Genomic DNA, 15,229 nt, shown 5'->3' on the forward strand with positions numbered 1-15,229 from the left:
GTCAGAGGAAATCAGAAATGAAAACAACATTGAGAGAGCGAATCTGAGATGTCTCTGTTTGTATGCGTCAGTCAGCATCCAATAAACCCAAAACAGTTATTTTCTATTCATTAGATAAATTAGTCGGAGTGCCTCATTCTGGGAGTTTCCGGATGATTCTGCATCTCTAAAGAAAACCATAATTTTCTCTGCCCGTCTCTTTTTTTCCTCTTTTGATAAGTGATTACGGAATTATTTCCAGTACTACGAGGAGGTGAATTTATTTTTATGCTCTCAAAGCTCTAGAAAGTTCTCTAGAAAAGTTCTACACAATGCATAATATAATTTCAGTGGCACCTGGTTTCCTGTGTGTTCCCTGATAAGATCCTGCAGGCATCTATCTGGTCATCAGCTCCAGTTAGAATCAGACAATGACCACTCTTAAAACCAGGATAAGTATTAGGCTCTTTTCTCCTTTAAGCTTCTAATTATAATAAATCTCCTTATTTTGAGTCATTTTCGTAAGCCCCCTTCACACATAATGTGATTTTATCATGGAGGTCATGAGGTTTCTGTACTGTTGGTTGCTAAAAGGCGCTGGATGAGTGTCAATGGAAGTTTCACATCTATTGAAAATCTGATCGAAAATTAGATGCACTTGTGATAAAAACAAGATGTTCTATTTTGATAAGAAGCACCCAATGGCTTCCAGTCATTTTGTCGTTGCAAATCACTGTATGTGTGAACCCTATTATTCAGAGAAAATGAAAAATGTTCTTGCTCAGCTCTTACATAGAACTTTACAACTTTCAGAAGGTCCTGCATTACCATAATGACTCCGACAGGGACACAGGAAACCCATTATGATAAAATGACACTGTTTTCTTACCTGCTGGTTAATATTATTTCACATTAACTGCGCAAACGCCAAAGTTTCCCCTGCAGAGCAAAATAAACAAGGCACAATTTTGATTAAAAATCTCCATAGATTGTTTAATACAACATACCATGTTTTCAACAATTCAACATCAATAAAATTGTTAATTAAAAAAAAGAAAGAAAACAAAATGCATATTACCTTTATTGCACAGAACAATTTAAACATTTTTCATACTAGATTTTTTCACCTTTTTAGGTTTCCGTTTTTTTTTCTTTAGTATAAAAGAATATAATGGACCACATTAATGCACATTATCGTCCTGGGCTGAATGTCGGAGAGGGCAGAGGTCATATAAAGATTTATTCGACGTAATAGGATGAAAACAGCAGGTAGACCACAGAGGCAGAGGATCAGAGAAAGATTCAGGTGCGTGTGTGTGTGTGTGCGTGCGCGCGCATGTGTCAGATTAACGCTAAAGTGGATCAGTAAGCGTTAAACCATCTGTGCAGCTTCTCCATCTGCAGCCCCAGTCAGCAGTACAAACCACTTAGCGAGGCGAAACCCATCTACACCCGAGCAAAATCCAGTGCATAAACACAGCTCAGCGTCCTTCCACAGAAATCACCTGCCCTGCTTGGCCCAGATTAAACACACACTTAAAACACAGCTGGACTGTGGAGCAAATTTCCTGTGGAAATAGAAGTGAAACATTATCCTAGAGCGCTCATTCTTAGTGAATTCCCCTCTTGCATGTAGACATCTGTCATCGTAACAAACCAGCACCATTTGAGTCCTTAGATGTGCTATCACTGTATGTGTGAACCCTATTATTCAGAGAAAATGAAAAATGTTCTTGCTCAGCTCTTACATAGAACTTTACAACTTTCAGAAGGTCCTGCATTACCATAATGACTCCGACAGGGACACAGGAAACCCATTATGATAAAATGACACTGTTTTCTTACCTGCTGGTTAATATTATTTCACATTAACTGCGCAAACGCCAAAGTTTCCCCTGCAGAGCAAAATAAACAAGGCACAATTTTGATTAAAAATCTCCATAGATTGTTTAATACAACATACCATGTTTTCAACAATTCAACATCAATAAAATTGTTAATTAAAAAAAAGAAAGAAAACAAAATGCATATTACCTTTATTGCACAGAACAATTTAAACATTTTTCATACTAGATTTTTTCACCTTTTTAGGTTTCCGTTTTTTTTTCTTTAGTATAAAAGAATATAATGGACCACATTAATGCACATTATCGTCCTGGGCTGAATGTCGGAGAGGGCAGAGGTCATATAAAGATTTATTCGACGTAATAGGATGAAAACAGCAGGTAGACCACAGAGGCAGAGGATCAGAGAAAGATTCAGGTGCGTGTGTGTGTGTGTGCGTGCGCGCGCATGTGTCAGATTAACGCTAAAGTGGATCAGTAAGCGTTAAACCATCTGTGCAGCTTCTCCATCTGCAGCCCCAGTCAGCAGTACAAACCACTTAGCGAGGCGAAACCCATCTACACCCGAGCAAAATCCAGTGCATAAACACAGCTCAGCGTCCTTCCACAGAAATCACCTGCCCTGCTTGGCCCAGATTAAACACACACTTAAAACACAGCTGGACTGTGGAGCAAATTTATTTAACTGTTGCATTTCAGCACAAAAACCTGCTTCATACTCACTAACCAGTCCATTTTAACCGGTCTCTATCTAGCACTGCGCAACTGTGCTCTCTTTTCAGCATAAAACATGCCTACTTTCAGTTTATTCACAAACACTGTGCTATTACCTCCTGTGGAAATAGAAGTGAAACATTATCCTAGAGCGCTCATTCTTAGTGAATTCCCCTCTTGCATGTAGACATCTGTCATCGTAACAAACCAGCACCGTTTGAGTCCTTAGATGTGCTGGGTAGCATTTAAAATGTTTCTTTGGGCACCGACGCTTCATATAATGTAAAGAAAAATTGATCTGAGACCATGAGACTGGTCTAAGACTAAGACCATTAGACAGGCGCGAGACCGTAAGACAGGTGTGAGACCGAACAGCAGCCGCAGGTGAAGGTGATTGAGTGCTGTCGAGCATATTAACACTCTCACCTTTTGATGAAATGATTGATTCTGTTAGGAACAGCTTTCGCACATACACACTCTGAGATAGAGCTATACATTCTCGGTGTAGCTTCTCAGGTGAATAAAACTTGGAATGGGTTTGTTATACAAAAATGTGATGCTGCAGTGCCGTTAAATGGGTCTAAACCTGACCAGGCACTACAGAAATGCTCACTGCAGGCTACAGTGATCATTTCTACATAAAGCAAAACACACAACAAAAGTCACATAATTACCGCTGCTTTCACTTGCCAAGCTATTAATCCAACAATAAACAACCTGTACTTGCTTATCCAGATGCTTGAGTCATAAAATTCCCTCGGCTTATCCAACAAATGCATTAAAATGTGGATCCGAAAGCAAAATGAGAACCAAACAGCAGAGTACAGATACAAAGAAAGAAATGTGCTGTGAAAGTTGCACTATACACATATTTCTCTATGGTGGGAATAGAAATGCAATCTATTATATTCCACATTCTGTTGTTAGACACAATGTAGAAGACGAATTTGGGCAGCTGTTAGGTTTGTTAAATGTGCTTTTCACCCCTGATTTATCTACTGTTATTCTGTCATAAAACTATTCATGTAAGTAGAAAACAAGAAAAGAATGGGTTAAACAAACAAACAAACAATAACAAAAAAAGGATGCGGGCAGCAGGACAGCAGGGAGAAGGATGCTCTGCCTTTGCCTTCTGGAGGTCGACACAAAACATTTTGGAGGTTCGGTTTTTCCTGTTTTTCCATGTTTTTTTGCCCATAAACATCCACAGGAACTGAAGTGTTTTAAAACAAAATCCTCTCTCAAAGATATTGGTCCCCGTAGGCTGAGTTTAAGCGGCCATCACAGAGGAGTGCACATGAGGACATTTTCCCCCTCCCATGTTCAATATTGAACAAAAGCACCGACCCCTGTGCCGCACATCCATCTTTAGAAAGGGGGAAAAACACCCCTCCTCTATGGGGAGCTCGTCAGAGCCAGAGGTTGTTCAGGTAGGGGATCTCTTGTTTTTGTCTTTACGAGTCTGTTTTTGAAAGGGTCTTTTGAGCTCCTTGGCTGGATTATATCATTTTCATGTTAAATTTCCGAGGGGCATCAGCGCCGCTGCTGCTCATCCCAGCGTCCGATTTGCGCGGGACGTACTCTATCTCAATGTTGTGTTTGCTGTTGCCTTTGCCTCTGCTCCAAAGAAAGAGCAGAACAAGGCAGAACAGAACCACACCCAAAAAGGAGATGAAGCCCATGGTGGTGGCGATGATTAGCGTCTTTATATCAAATGGGAACGGGACTGTTGCTCTTGTTCCATTGGCTCCATTGTCGTTGGGTTGGTTGGAGATAAACGCCAAGGTTTTGTTGGGTTGGTTGGGCCAGTCTGGCGAGTAACTGTGGATGTGTAGGTGGGCCAAAGTGGTGTCATTTCCACCGGCGTTGCTAGCAATGCACACATATGTCCCATTGTCCTGAATCTGAGCGTAGCGCACCTCCAAGGTGCCATCCGGGAAAACAGTGAGCCGTCCTATCGTTTTCGTGGTGATAAACTGTTTTTGTGGGGAAAGCCACATGATGACGGGTGTCGGGTCTCCATCTGCTTGGCAGACAAAGTGGACGGTGGTGCCTTCGTCAACAAACTTCTGCTGGGGTTTCCGGTCTCGAATCCTAGACTTGCGACACGTGAAGTAATTGGGTTGCAGCACGTCAGGGAAGTCCTTGAACTCTTTTCCCTGAACGAACTCGGGTGAGGAGCAAGTTGGCTGCTGGCGGTTGAAGTTGAGCCTCCAGCGGCGTCGGAAAACCCAAAGCAGACGGCAATCACAAGCCAGCGGGTTGTCATACAATGCGAGGGTCTCCAGGTTCCCCACCGAATGGAACACAGACTCCTCTAGGGTGCTAAGGGAGTTGCTGGACACATTGAGGACTTTCAGGTAGTTCAGTCCTCTAAAGGAATAGGGTTCAATCATCGTCAGTCGACCGCCCACCAGGTGGAACTCTTGCAGTCTGAGCAGGTCATGAAGCCGGTTGCCTTCGATCATCTGGATGGGATTGTAGGACATGTTAAGGAAACGAAGATAAACCAGGTGCCGCAAGGCCAAATACGGAATTGATGTCAGGTTTGCGTTAGTGATCGTTAGGGAGGTAAGATTCAATCCGTACAAGCAGTTGGTGGTCATGGTATCCAGGTAGGGCCAGTTGGCGATCTCCAGCACTTTGAGACGGTAGAGCCGCTTGAAGCTGTAGTCTCTGATGCTGTTGATGTTGAGGTTTCGCAAGCGCAGCGTGACCAAGCTGTGCAGGTGCGTGAAGGCCTCTGTCGGGACAGAAGTCAGGTTGCACTTTTCGAGCGTGAGCTGCTCCAGGCTGCTGAGGCCGTGAAACGCCCTGTGGGATATGAAGACAAGGTCATTATCCCCAACCTCCAGAGAGCGCAAGTTGTAGAGGTCCTGGAACATGTAGTCCAGCAGAATTACGATCTTATTTTCACTGATGTCCAGCTTTGTTAGGTTACTGAGGCCCGTGAACACTCCCAGCTGGATGAGCTTCAGTTTGTTGCTGCGCAGTCCCAGAGTCTGCAGGCCAAAGAGGTTGTTAAAGGCCCCTGGCTCAATGGTCGAGATGGTGTTTTCACTGAGCTCCAGCTCTTCCAGCTGCGGGAAGGTGGAGAACTCATCTGGGTTGATGGTTTTGATTCGATTCTTGCTGAGGTCCAGGAGTCGTGTTTCAGATGGGATTCCCTCTGGAACGGACATCAGCTTCTTGCGGTGGCACAGGACAGAACGCTCCTGAGCATTGCACTCGCAGCGTGATGGGCAGCCCGTGGCAGAGCCAGACAGCACTGTGCCCAGCATTAAGATCAGAATGGGCTGCCAGCATGCCACCAGGAAGCTGTGCCCACTCACTTCCCCTGCTACCATCCTACCGGTTACCTGCACAGAGGGAGAAAAAGAGAAAAAGAGTGCTGAGTTATAAAATATGAAATTCAAGGCATCCAAATCAATAAACAATTATACCACACAGTGTTGACTGAACTTCTAGTGGGTTATTTTCTTTGGCGAGCAGGATATGGCTCTAAAACATGAGTGAATTGTGTATTCATTGAATACTATTCATTGAAAGAGCGGAGAGAGTAAAAGAGCGTTTTACTAAGACTTTGACTAATATAGCAGAAATCATTTTCCATTTCCAAAGTGTCAACTGCGTGTTTCATTACATTATAGGCTCATAAAACTACTGTACTAAGGATTGTTGGATTATTCAGAACTGTGAAAAGGAAGAGCCAATGGCGTGTATTTGCATAACCGTGCGAATCGGCACTTTTGGAATCTATCTCCTTTATTTTTTGAGCCCAGCTAGTTCAACTTCAAAGGCTTTTAACACACAGTAGCACTCACGCTAACTGAGCTCAGGGACTTGACTTGGAATCCATTGCAAAGGTTACATCACCATCATAATATATTTATGAATCCTCTAAACCTCTGGTGCACCTAACACAGCTGAGCAGTGAGTTAGAGGGCTGTTTCTGTGTCCCAACCCGCCTTTTCACTCTCAAATCCTAAGAGTGTTCGCACTTCCATGTCTGGGATCCATATGAAACGATGGCATGGAGGCATATGTGTGGATTTATAAAATTCCACAATTTTCAAGGAGAAATCCACTTCACAGGAAGTCAGCAGGTGCACTCATAAAATAGCTAGCATATGCCATCCGTGAGAGAGACCAAAAGACGAGGAATTGGTTTAAGACTGATCTGAAACACTCTCGCTCTCTGATGAATTACTAAAAGACATGCTGACCACTGAGATCTGTACACAGAGATTCTAATGCTTCCTGAATCAGCGAAAAAACACTATTAATGCATAACTGCCCTTATTGTGAGGTTTAGCTTCTTAGCTTTGGTTTGGTTGAGTCTTCCATGCACTTAGACCATGATAAAAGACTTCAAAATAACAGCAGAAACACAACTACAAGATAAAACAGACTTGTTATACAATCTTCGGAAATTCATCTTTAAGTGGAAACTGTTCCAAAACCTAGTTAGCCACCATGCCTACATAGACATCATCCGAATAGAACCTCATAAGGGACTTATTCTGAATGCTACACGGGCAGCAACTTCACATGTTAGCATGTTACTAAGCACTGCTGTTAGCATGTTGCTAAGCTAATGATGCCATACTATCCACCTTATTCCTCAACGCAGAAGTAAGCCTATGGGCGATACTTCTGGTTAATTAGCCGCTCTACGGAAATAACGAGAAGAATAACAACGTGCAGTAAACGGTAAAACTGTTTGCACTACAAACCAGTGTGTTCATAATCAAGATAATACATAAAATAAAAGAGTAAGACACACCAATTTGCAAAATCAAGCAGCAAAATGAGCTGTTTTGTTCAGCTAAAACAAAGCTGGATGCGGATGACAGTGGAAGCCAGTCCCATAAAAATTACAAATGGCTGTTTTGTAATTGTAATTCAACTGCCTTTTGTATCTCTTTACTGATCGATCATCTTTGGAGTTTTTCCACAGAGTTTCTTGCAGTGCATTCTGGGATTTCCTTATCCGTCAATGATACATATAGAATATAGCTAAAATGCATCTAAGAAAGATTTTTAATAATTCATAAAAGTTTTTGCATAGATAGCACATATACATTTGCCTTAAAATGCTGTCTAGGTAGGCAGCTCACTTGGGTTTTGGAACAGAGCTTGCATATCTCAGGTTTTTTAAAAATTTGCTGTCACACTATTCTCTGCCAACCTGTCGTGTCTCTGATTATGGGTTCATAACCACCTACACAGCACTGGAATACTTCTATTGAGAATGTTCATTTCCTGTTCGTGTAACACAACATCACTGTCTTAATTGTTAACAATTAAGCTTTCATAATTATACATCACCCATCACAACTAACATAGTATATTTATATTAAACTGCACACTTTGTAAATAACATATCTATCTGTACACTAATAAACATATCTTTACATTTATCTAAACAATTACATTTTTTCCTATACTTCTATTTCTGTATATAGTACATTATTCAATTTTTCTTTTTTTCTTATTATATTAGTTTTATATTACATCCCTACTGTGTTATTCCTATGTATGTCTACACTATCATGTATGTCTGCACTATGTTTGTACTTTCTTCTACACTGGAAGCTCCTGTCGTCAAGTCAAATTCCTTGTGTGTGTAAACATACTTGGTAATAAAGCTCTTCTGATTCTGATTCTGATTCTGAAATGATCATAAAAAAGATGTACAACTTGCATTAGGAAGCCTGACGCCATTGATGATTGCTTCTGCCCTGAAAGACTGGTAAATATTATGCATTGTGATGCTGATATCAGAGACCCCCCACAAGCAAAGGACTTTTCAGTTTGAAGAACTTGTAGAGCTTTTGAGAGCCTTAAAATGGTTATTTAGGGAATCACAAATCTTGAAACACAATGACCATTAAACAGAGTCATTGGTATGCAGAAGAACTCGACCCACCCACACAAACACAAAATACATTACATATATCTCTAAGATGAGCGTGTTACAAGAAGCTAAAAACAGAAAAAATCTTGTTAGCAAATTCCCAGTGCAAATTAAAAGTAAAATATTCTCTGATTAATTGGCATATATGCAATCTACTCTATTTCACAAAATAATTCACAACTATGTGAGTAAATATTTATATGGATAAGGAACTTACAGTATGTGGAACTTACAAATGTGTGCATAAATATCTGCATACATTCAGGTAGTCAACAAGCCTATTTCCAGTTCTAAAGGAATATGTATAGGAAGTGATTCACAAACATTTCAAGAGAGGCCAATTTGGATTTTTGTTTGTAATTTGTTGATTTGTAATGAATAAACTGCAGTGATCTAACTGTGAGCCCCAGTTGTTCATCAGGATCAATAATGAAGCCACTGAAGGGTTGAGTTTGGCTGGAAGCATTCAGCATGTGGCCCAGAGGCCCTGTGTTAAACTGTTAGCACTGTTGAGGGGAGGCTGGGTTCTGTTCAAAGCAAATTAAGCAGCTTACAGTGTGTGCTACCAAAACCTGAGAACATATGTAAATGTTCTTCATATGAATCTGACATGAAAAAACTATCACTGCTGTCTGGTCATCAGAAAATAAATTGATTAGAGTTGGAGCTAAACTTTGCAGGACAGTCGATCGCCAGGAGCAGGGTTGGGCACCCCTGCTCTAGAGAGTTCCTAATGAACATGACAAAGTTGCATCTGGTCTATTCTGATGTGATCGATCATATTTCCATCTGTTGCATCATTTACTATCATATATATATGATGCATCTGAAACTATCACAGTAAGACTGAATTACTGCAGTCTGGAGCAGGACGTTGTTTCCCAGCGGCAACAATCCCACTAAAAGATGGCAGCTAAATACCTGAGCAGCAGAATCCTCCTCACATCTGTCACTGCTAAAGGAACAGCAAGCTAAGAGTCTAATCTAGTTCAGAATCAGCCTGTTCGCTAATCCTGTATACACACACACACGCGCAAGGCGCACTAACACACATGCAGGCGGACTTAGTTCACCTCAGCTTCATGTAGGTCAGTTCGGCACACAGACACCTCACAGGACAAACAAAGTTAAACACACACTTGGACCAGAATAACACAACTCCGGCTCATCCGTAAATCAATCTGATTAATTGGTATAACGAAGCTCTGCTGCTACTATGTAGAAGACTTTGAGTCTTCCAAATGACTTAAATCTCCTGAATCCGTTCACCAAAACATCAAGTACAGATTGTTTGCCAATTCATAAAATGAAAAATTATCCCTCAAGGGACAAAAATCAAATGAGAGCTCATTAATATCACAATTGAAAGTATAAATAAATGGAGAAACAAACTGCTAAGTAATATCACACATTTCTCCTCAAGAAATTCAGAAAATATCAATAATGTCTCAAAATGTGCTGATTTGACAAGATACCAAGCCTGCATTTAAAAATCAGAGATCTGAAAAAAAGTCGCCATCCATTAATTTTAAAGCATTGCACTTCTAATATATGTGAATAATTATCTCATTAGAGTGGATTTTAATTTCTCTTTATGATTTTTAAAGGTGGGGTAGGTGATTTCAGAAAGGCTAGCAATAGCAAGCTAGTTTTCAAATCATAAGATCCCACCCTCCCTGCAAATCACTCTCCAAAGCTGCTGTCTCCTCCAAAACACATGACCGCGCATAGGCAGACCGAAGGATAACCAGTGGCACGATGAGAGTCGGTGCTGGCGGAGGGATGAATGCAATGCTGTCAGATTATTTCATGTCTCATTCACCAGTGAGAAAACATTACAGTAAAAACCGCTAAATATTACAATAATGCCTTTTATTCTAGCGTAATGGAATGCGCTGATTACTTGGCGTGCCTGCGTGAACAGGGTGCACAGAGGTATGCAAATACATACATTGACAGGCAGGTAGGACAGTCTATCATAGCCCTTGAACCGAGAGATATGATTACACAAGCATTTTATGGTCTTACGCCTTCCACAGATGATATAAATACATTTAGACCACAGTGATTGCTATCGGGATGTGAAGAGTAAGGTTGCAAAGAAGTGGACATTTCTGGTAAATTTTGGAAACATTCCAGAAATGCTGTAAACTTTCCAGGGTTTTTTAAAAAAATTTCTGAAATTTTTGGAAAGTTTCCGGACCAGCCAACTGACGAGGCTCCATTTCTTTTAGGTTGCTGCCCCAGTAGCTTGCTTCCTTCGTACACGATAGACAGTGAGGCTAGGGTTTGCAGTCTAGCTTGTTTGTGTGTAAATTCTGCTTTTAAAACCCTCATCTCACACTCAACGAGAAAACCTGACCAGTCTCAATCAATGGCATGAGATTGGGGTGGGGCTATCAATTAATCTGACCAATGGAAGTCAAGGCGAGTGTTCAGGAAATGTGTTGCATTATTATTACAATTCTATTTGGTGACGATAGTGGCATGAAATTTACAGTTCACCTAAATGACAACAATGTACTAAAAATGTAAAAGTTTTTGCTTTGCGTTTCGCGTACGGACAACAAGGTTGTCAAAACATTCCCCGTTCACATGGATCTGCAAAAGCCACTAAAAACACTGTATTATGCATGCCAGGCCAGTAGTTGGCGATATAACATTGCACACATACCTATAAACTGAATACGTAATACACATACACGAGATGTTACAGTTTTCACAAATTTGCATTTTTGCAGTTTACATCGCGTACTAAAGGTGTTGTTTTCAAAAACTTGAAATTTGAAACCCGTTGGCGGCATTGTTGTGTAAAATAACAGCCAAATGGAGTTCTGTTTTTATTTGAAAATGGTGTTGTATAAATGCCCCTTAAGTCTCCCGAGGTGTAAATGAGCAACATCTGTGCAACAAAATGTTCCTCTGGGTTCCTCTTTAAAGTCAGCCTTTGAAGGTAAAAACAACCAACAAACCAGTGACAACACTCTGCTGCAACAGAACGCCTTCATTTCAATGCAAAACAAGCATCAGGAATGAGATCATATCTTTCATTTAAAACATTTGTGCACAGGACACAGTGTTCAAGATCGCAACACGTCTAGAACTAAGACACACACACTCGCACTCCATTTCTCATGGTCCGTGGCTGAATCTGCTCATTTATTTGTTGCACTTGCTGCAGAATCAGCAGAGTGTGACTGAGTGTTCCCTCATTAGAGACCTTCTACTTGCCTCTCCGCTATTATTGCATCTGGAAAGTAACTGGCTCAGGGAGTGCAAACAGTACACTAGGTTTCTATTCAGAGCTTCAGATCTGCCGCTGACCTTCTAAAAACATCTCCTCCCAGAAAAACTAGCTCCATCCAACAGTCCTAACAGCTCCTCAGAGCTCAAACGTCTCCGGTTTCCACTCTCTCCGCTCTGTCACTCTCTGTTTTTCTCTCTCTGAGGGGAGGGAGACACATTGACCCTGAAGCTGCAGGAAAAGAAGCATCAACACGAGTCCACAATGGCAGCTGGAATCTGGAATAATGAGGTCCAACACACAAGATGTCTGAGCGCTGAGGAATCAATCACACAGGGCAGGTTTTCTCGCTGAGTGTGAGATGAGGGTTTTAAAAGCAGGATGTACACACAAACATAGGCTAGACTGCAAATCCTAGCCTCACTGTCTATCATATACGAAGCAAGCTAGCTTCTAGTGCAGCAACCTAACAGAAATTGAGTCTCGTAAGTAATTGATCTGATACGGTCTTAATGGCCAGAAACTCCATTAACGATCCCTTTCTGGCCATTAAGTGAACTGACTTGCCTTAAAGGGACACTTATAGCTGATTCCACTAGAGTTTGACGTTAACATGTCGCTAAGCTAATGACTTGAAACTCTGATACACAAAAGTCAATTTTTACATTGTTTAAAAGTCATTCAAAATTAAATAGCACACTTTTCACTTATAATTTGAGGTATTGTTAATTCTGTATAGGGCTCTATGATTTCTACGATGCGGAAAACAAAGAATCCAGTCATAAAAACTACATTTACAGTATAGCGCGGAATGTCATAGATTTGGATTAAAGGGGTCATATGATGTTGCTAAAAAGAACATTATTTAGTGTATTTGGTGTAATGAAATGTGTTTATGCGGTTTAAGGTTAAAAAAACACATTATTTTCCATATACTGTAGATTATTGTTTCTCCTCTATGCCCCGCCTTTCTGAAATGCGTAGATTTTTACAAAGCTCATCGGTCTGAAAAGCGAGGTGTGCTGTGATTGGCCAGCTATCCAGTGCATTATGATTGGCCGAATACCTCAAGCGTGTGACGGAAATGTTACGCCCCTTACCATATTGTGATGCCGTGTCCCAGCCGGAGTGACGAGACAAAAACATTAAAACCCATTATAAACGAGGCATGTGTTGCATCCAGTGGGGACATAATTACGGATTATAATGACTTATACTGTCATTTTACGTGCTGCGTTGTATCGCGACACGTAAACATAAAACCATGTCTGCATTTGTGATCGGAGAAATGACAAACAACAAGTGCTACTCTACACTGCTAAAAACTCACGTTTGAATCGTCAGTGGCAAATTCTTTAAATATAAAAAAACGTACTTACAGTCTGTGAGTCAGAACAGTTGGCATTGTAGTCTACTGTACCAGGATCAGGAAACAGTCCTCCATAAAATGTGCTGCACACATCTGAATATTTGGGTTGAACTGTTCTGGAACAGTGTTGTAAATAAAACTTAATCACTGATTTCTAGTCACGTCCTCTTTTGGAAGGCCAAACAAAGTAGTTTCACTTTCACAACGAAACACACAGCGTCACACACGGCGGGCTAGAGTGAGCAGTGGCGGGCGGGCTGAGTGAGCGGCGGCCGGTGGCCTAGAGTGAGCGGAGGCTGGCTTGAGTGATCCATATAACAAAGCTAGTTCAGAGGCTGTCAGGCTCCAAAATGTAAATGATTACAACATTTTAATTTATGGGTGAACTATGCATTTTACATGGTCTCAGACATACCTTGGCTTAGCTATGATTTTATTCTCAAACTTTTGTGAAATTGTTTCAATTTGTTGGAGAAAATGTCTTTTAGATTCACAGAGAGAGAGCCAATAGCTACAGAAACCTCAAATTACAACTGATCAAGTCTATACAGGGATGAAATTGTGTTTTGAACCGGTAATCATGCTCTGCATGCTGGAGATGTGATGCAGAAATGCACGCTGGGAAATTGATTGTTTGCATTGCATCTGCCGAACAGAGACATTAAGAGATAAGTGCTGTCAGTCTGATGCATCATGGGCAAATTCACATGCACATGACCAGCAGGTTTCCCTCTTTAACTGGAGCATACAGAGACTCCCGACTGACTCCACTTGACCTCTTCAGACCCCTCGGTCAGCAGTCATGCAGTTTTCACTACAATTTTTTGGGGCAATTTGTTTAACATTAAGAAAGGAAAGCAAATGTGTTGAAGCCTAGGGTTTAACTATGATCAAAAATACAGTAAAATTGTGAAATATAACAATTTAAAATGGTCTGTTTGGATATACAATCTAATTTATTCCTGTGATGCAAAGCTGAATTTTAAGCATCATTACTCCAGTCTTCAGTGTCACATGATCCTTCAGAAATCTTTACAATGATTGTAATGACCAGATATTTTAGTTTTTTTTTCTCATCGTTACACACAAACTGATCTGGTATGACCTCAAAAGACACAAAATGATGAATAATGTTGTATAATACATAATACGCACTAGGAAACCATCCTATAGCATCTTTGTGTGTGTGTGTGTTTCTGAGTGTGTGGGTTTCTCGCTTCAGTCTATCTCATGACTCATTCACTGTTCCCCAAAGCGTCTCCCTTTTCATGTATTCGGAGTGCGAGAGAAATTTATTTAGCTAAAAAGGAAGGAGCGCATATGTTTTCACAGACAGGTGTTACTTTAATGCAGAACCTAAAACGAGGTGATCGCTCGTGTCCTTTTACAGTTTTTCAGAATATGCTTCAACAGACGTCATTCTTTCTGTATGTATGTGTTATGTAACTTCAGTACATAACCTGTAAAAGTTGACTGAGTCATTTTCAGTCCCTGCTGTCAGTTTTTTCCCTGCTGGAAAATCCAGGTAGATGTTCTGGAACATGCTACCTGGTAATTAGCTTGTCCAGCTACCAGTTCTTGCTGGGTTTTTTTTAACACAGTGGCTAATTTCTAAATAGAAACCAGCTACCTACCGTGTTTCAAAACAATGCTAGCATGTTAAGTTGTCAGAATTAGCTGGATGTGAACACACTGAACACGTTCACCCAGGATAAGGCATTGTAAAGTATTCGGTAGTTAGAGGGATAGTTCATCCAAAAATAAAAATTTGATGTTTATCTGCTTATCCTCAGGGCATCCAAGATGTAGGTAACTTTGTTTCTTCAGTAGAACACATTTGATGATTTTTAACTTTAACTGTTGCAGTCTATCAGTCGTATAATGCATGGCAATGGTAACAAAATCTATGAGAGTAAAAAAAACATGCACAGACAAATCCAAATTAAACCCTGCGGCTCGTGACGACACATTGATGTCCTAAGACATGAAACGATCGGTTTGTGCCAGAAAACAAACAGTATTTATATACTTTTTTACCTCTAATACACCACTGTCCAACTGTCTTTGGGCGCGCGCACGGCATCCGGTGCGTGAGGTGTGTATGCGCTCTGGCGTAGTTTATGTTAATGGGTGTGTTGATATCCAGCCGAAGAGCAATC

The 15,229-nt window shown here is 40.9% G+C and overlaps 1 protein-coding gene and 1 long non-coding RNA gene across 11 annotated transcripts in view; one reads left to right on the forward strand and one right to left on the reverse strand.

Moving 5' to 3' along the window:
* The first annotated feature begins 2,026 nt into the window (after window positions 1-2,026).
* Window positions 2,027-8,781, forward strand: LOC107560005 (uncharacterized). The gene is made up of 3 exons (XR_001605682.1): window positions 2,027-2,643; window positions 5,516-5,518; window positions 8,770-8,781. It is a non-coding gene; the product is annotated as an uncharacterized lncRNA (long non-coding RNA).
* The window catches only part of LOC107560004 (leucine-rich repeat and immunoglobulin-like domain-containing nogo receptor-interacting protein 1), a 107,776-nt gene continuing 96,040 nt past the window's right edge, over window positions 3,494-15,229 (reverse strand). For all 10 annotated transcript variants that reach the window (XM_016244056.1, XM_016244057.1, XM_016244053.1 and 7 more), the window contains one exon: window positions 3,494-5,896. In XM_016244056.1, the coding sequence (XP_016099542.1) occupies window positions 4,037-5,884 (1,848 nt within the window). In that variant the 5' untranslated portion in view covers window positions 5,885-5,896 and the 3' untranslated portion in view covers window positions 3,494-4,036. The remainder of the gene's footprint in view (window positions 5,897-15,229) is intronic.

The sequence above is a fragment of the Sinocyclocheilus grahami genome, unplaced genomic scaffold, assembly GCF_001515645.1.
Source record: "Sinocyclocheilus grahami isolate Dianchi unplaced genomic scaffold, SAMN03320097.WGS_v1.1 scaffold707.1, whole genome shotgun sequence".
Classification (NCBI taxonomy): Eukaryota; Metazoa; Chordata; class Actinopteri; order Cypriniformes; family Cyprinidae; genus Sinocyclocheilus; species Sinocyclocheilus grahami.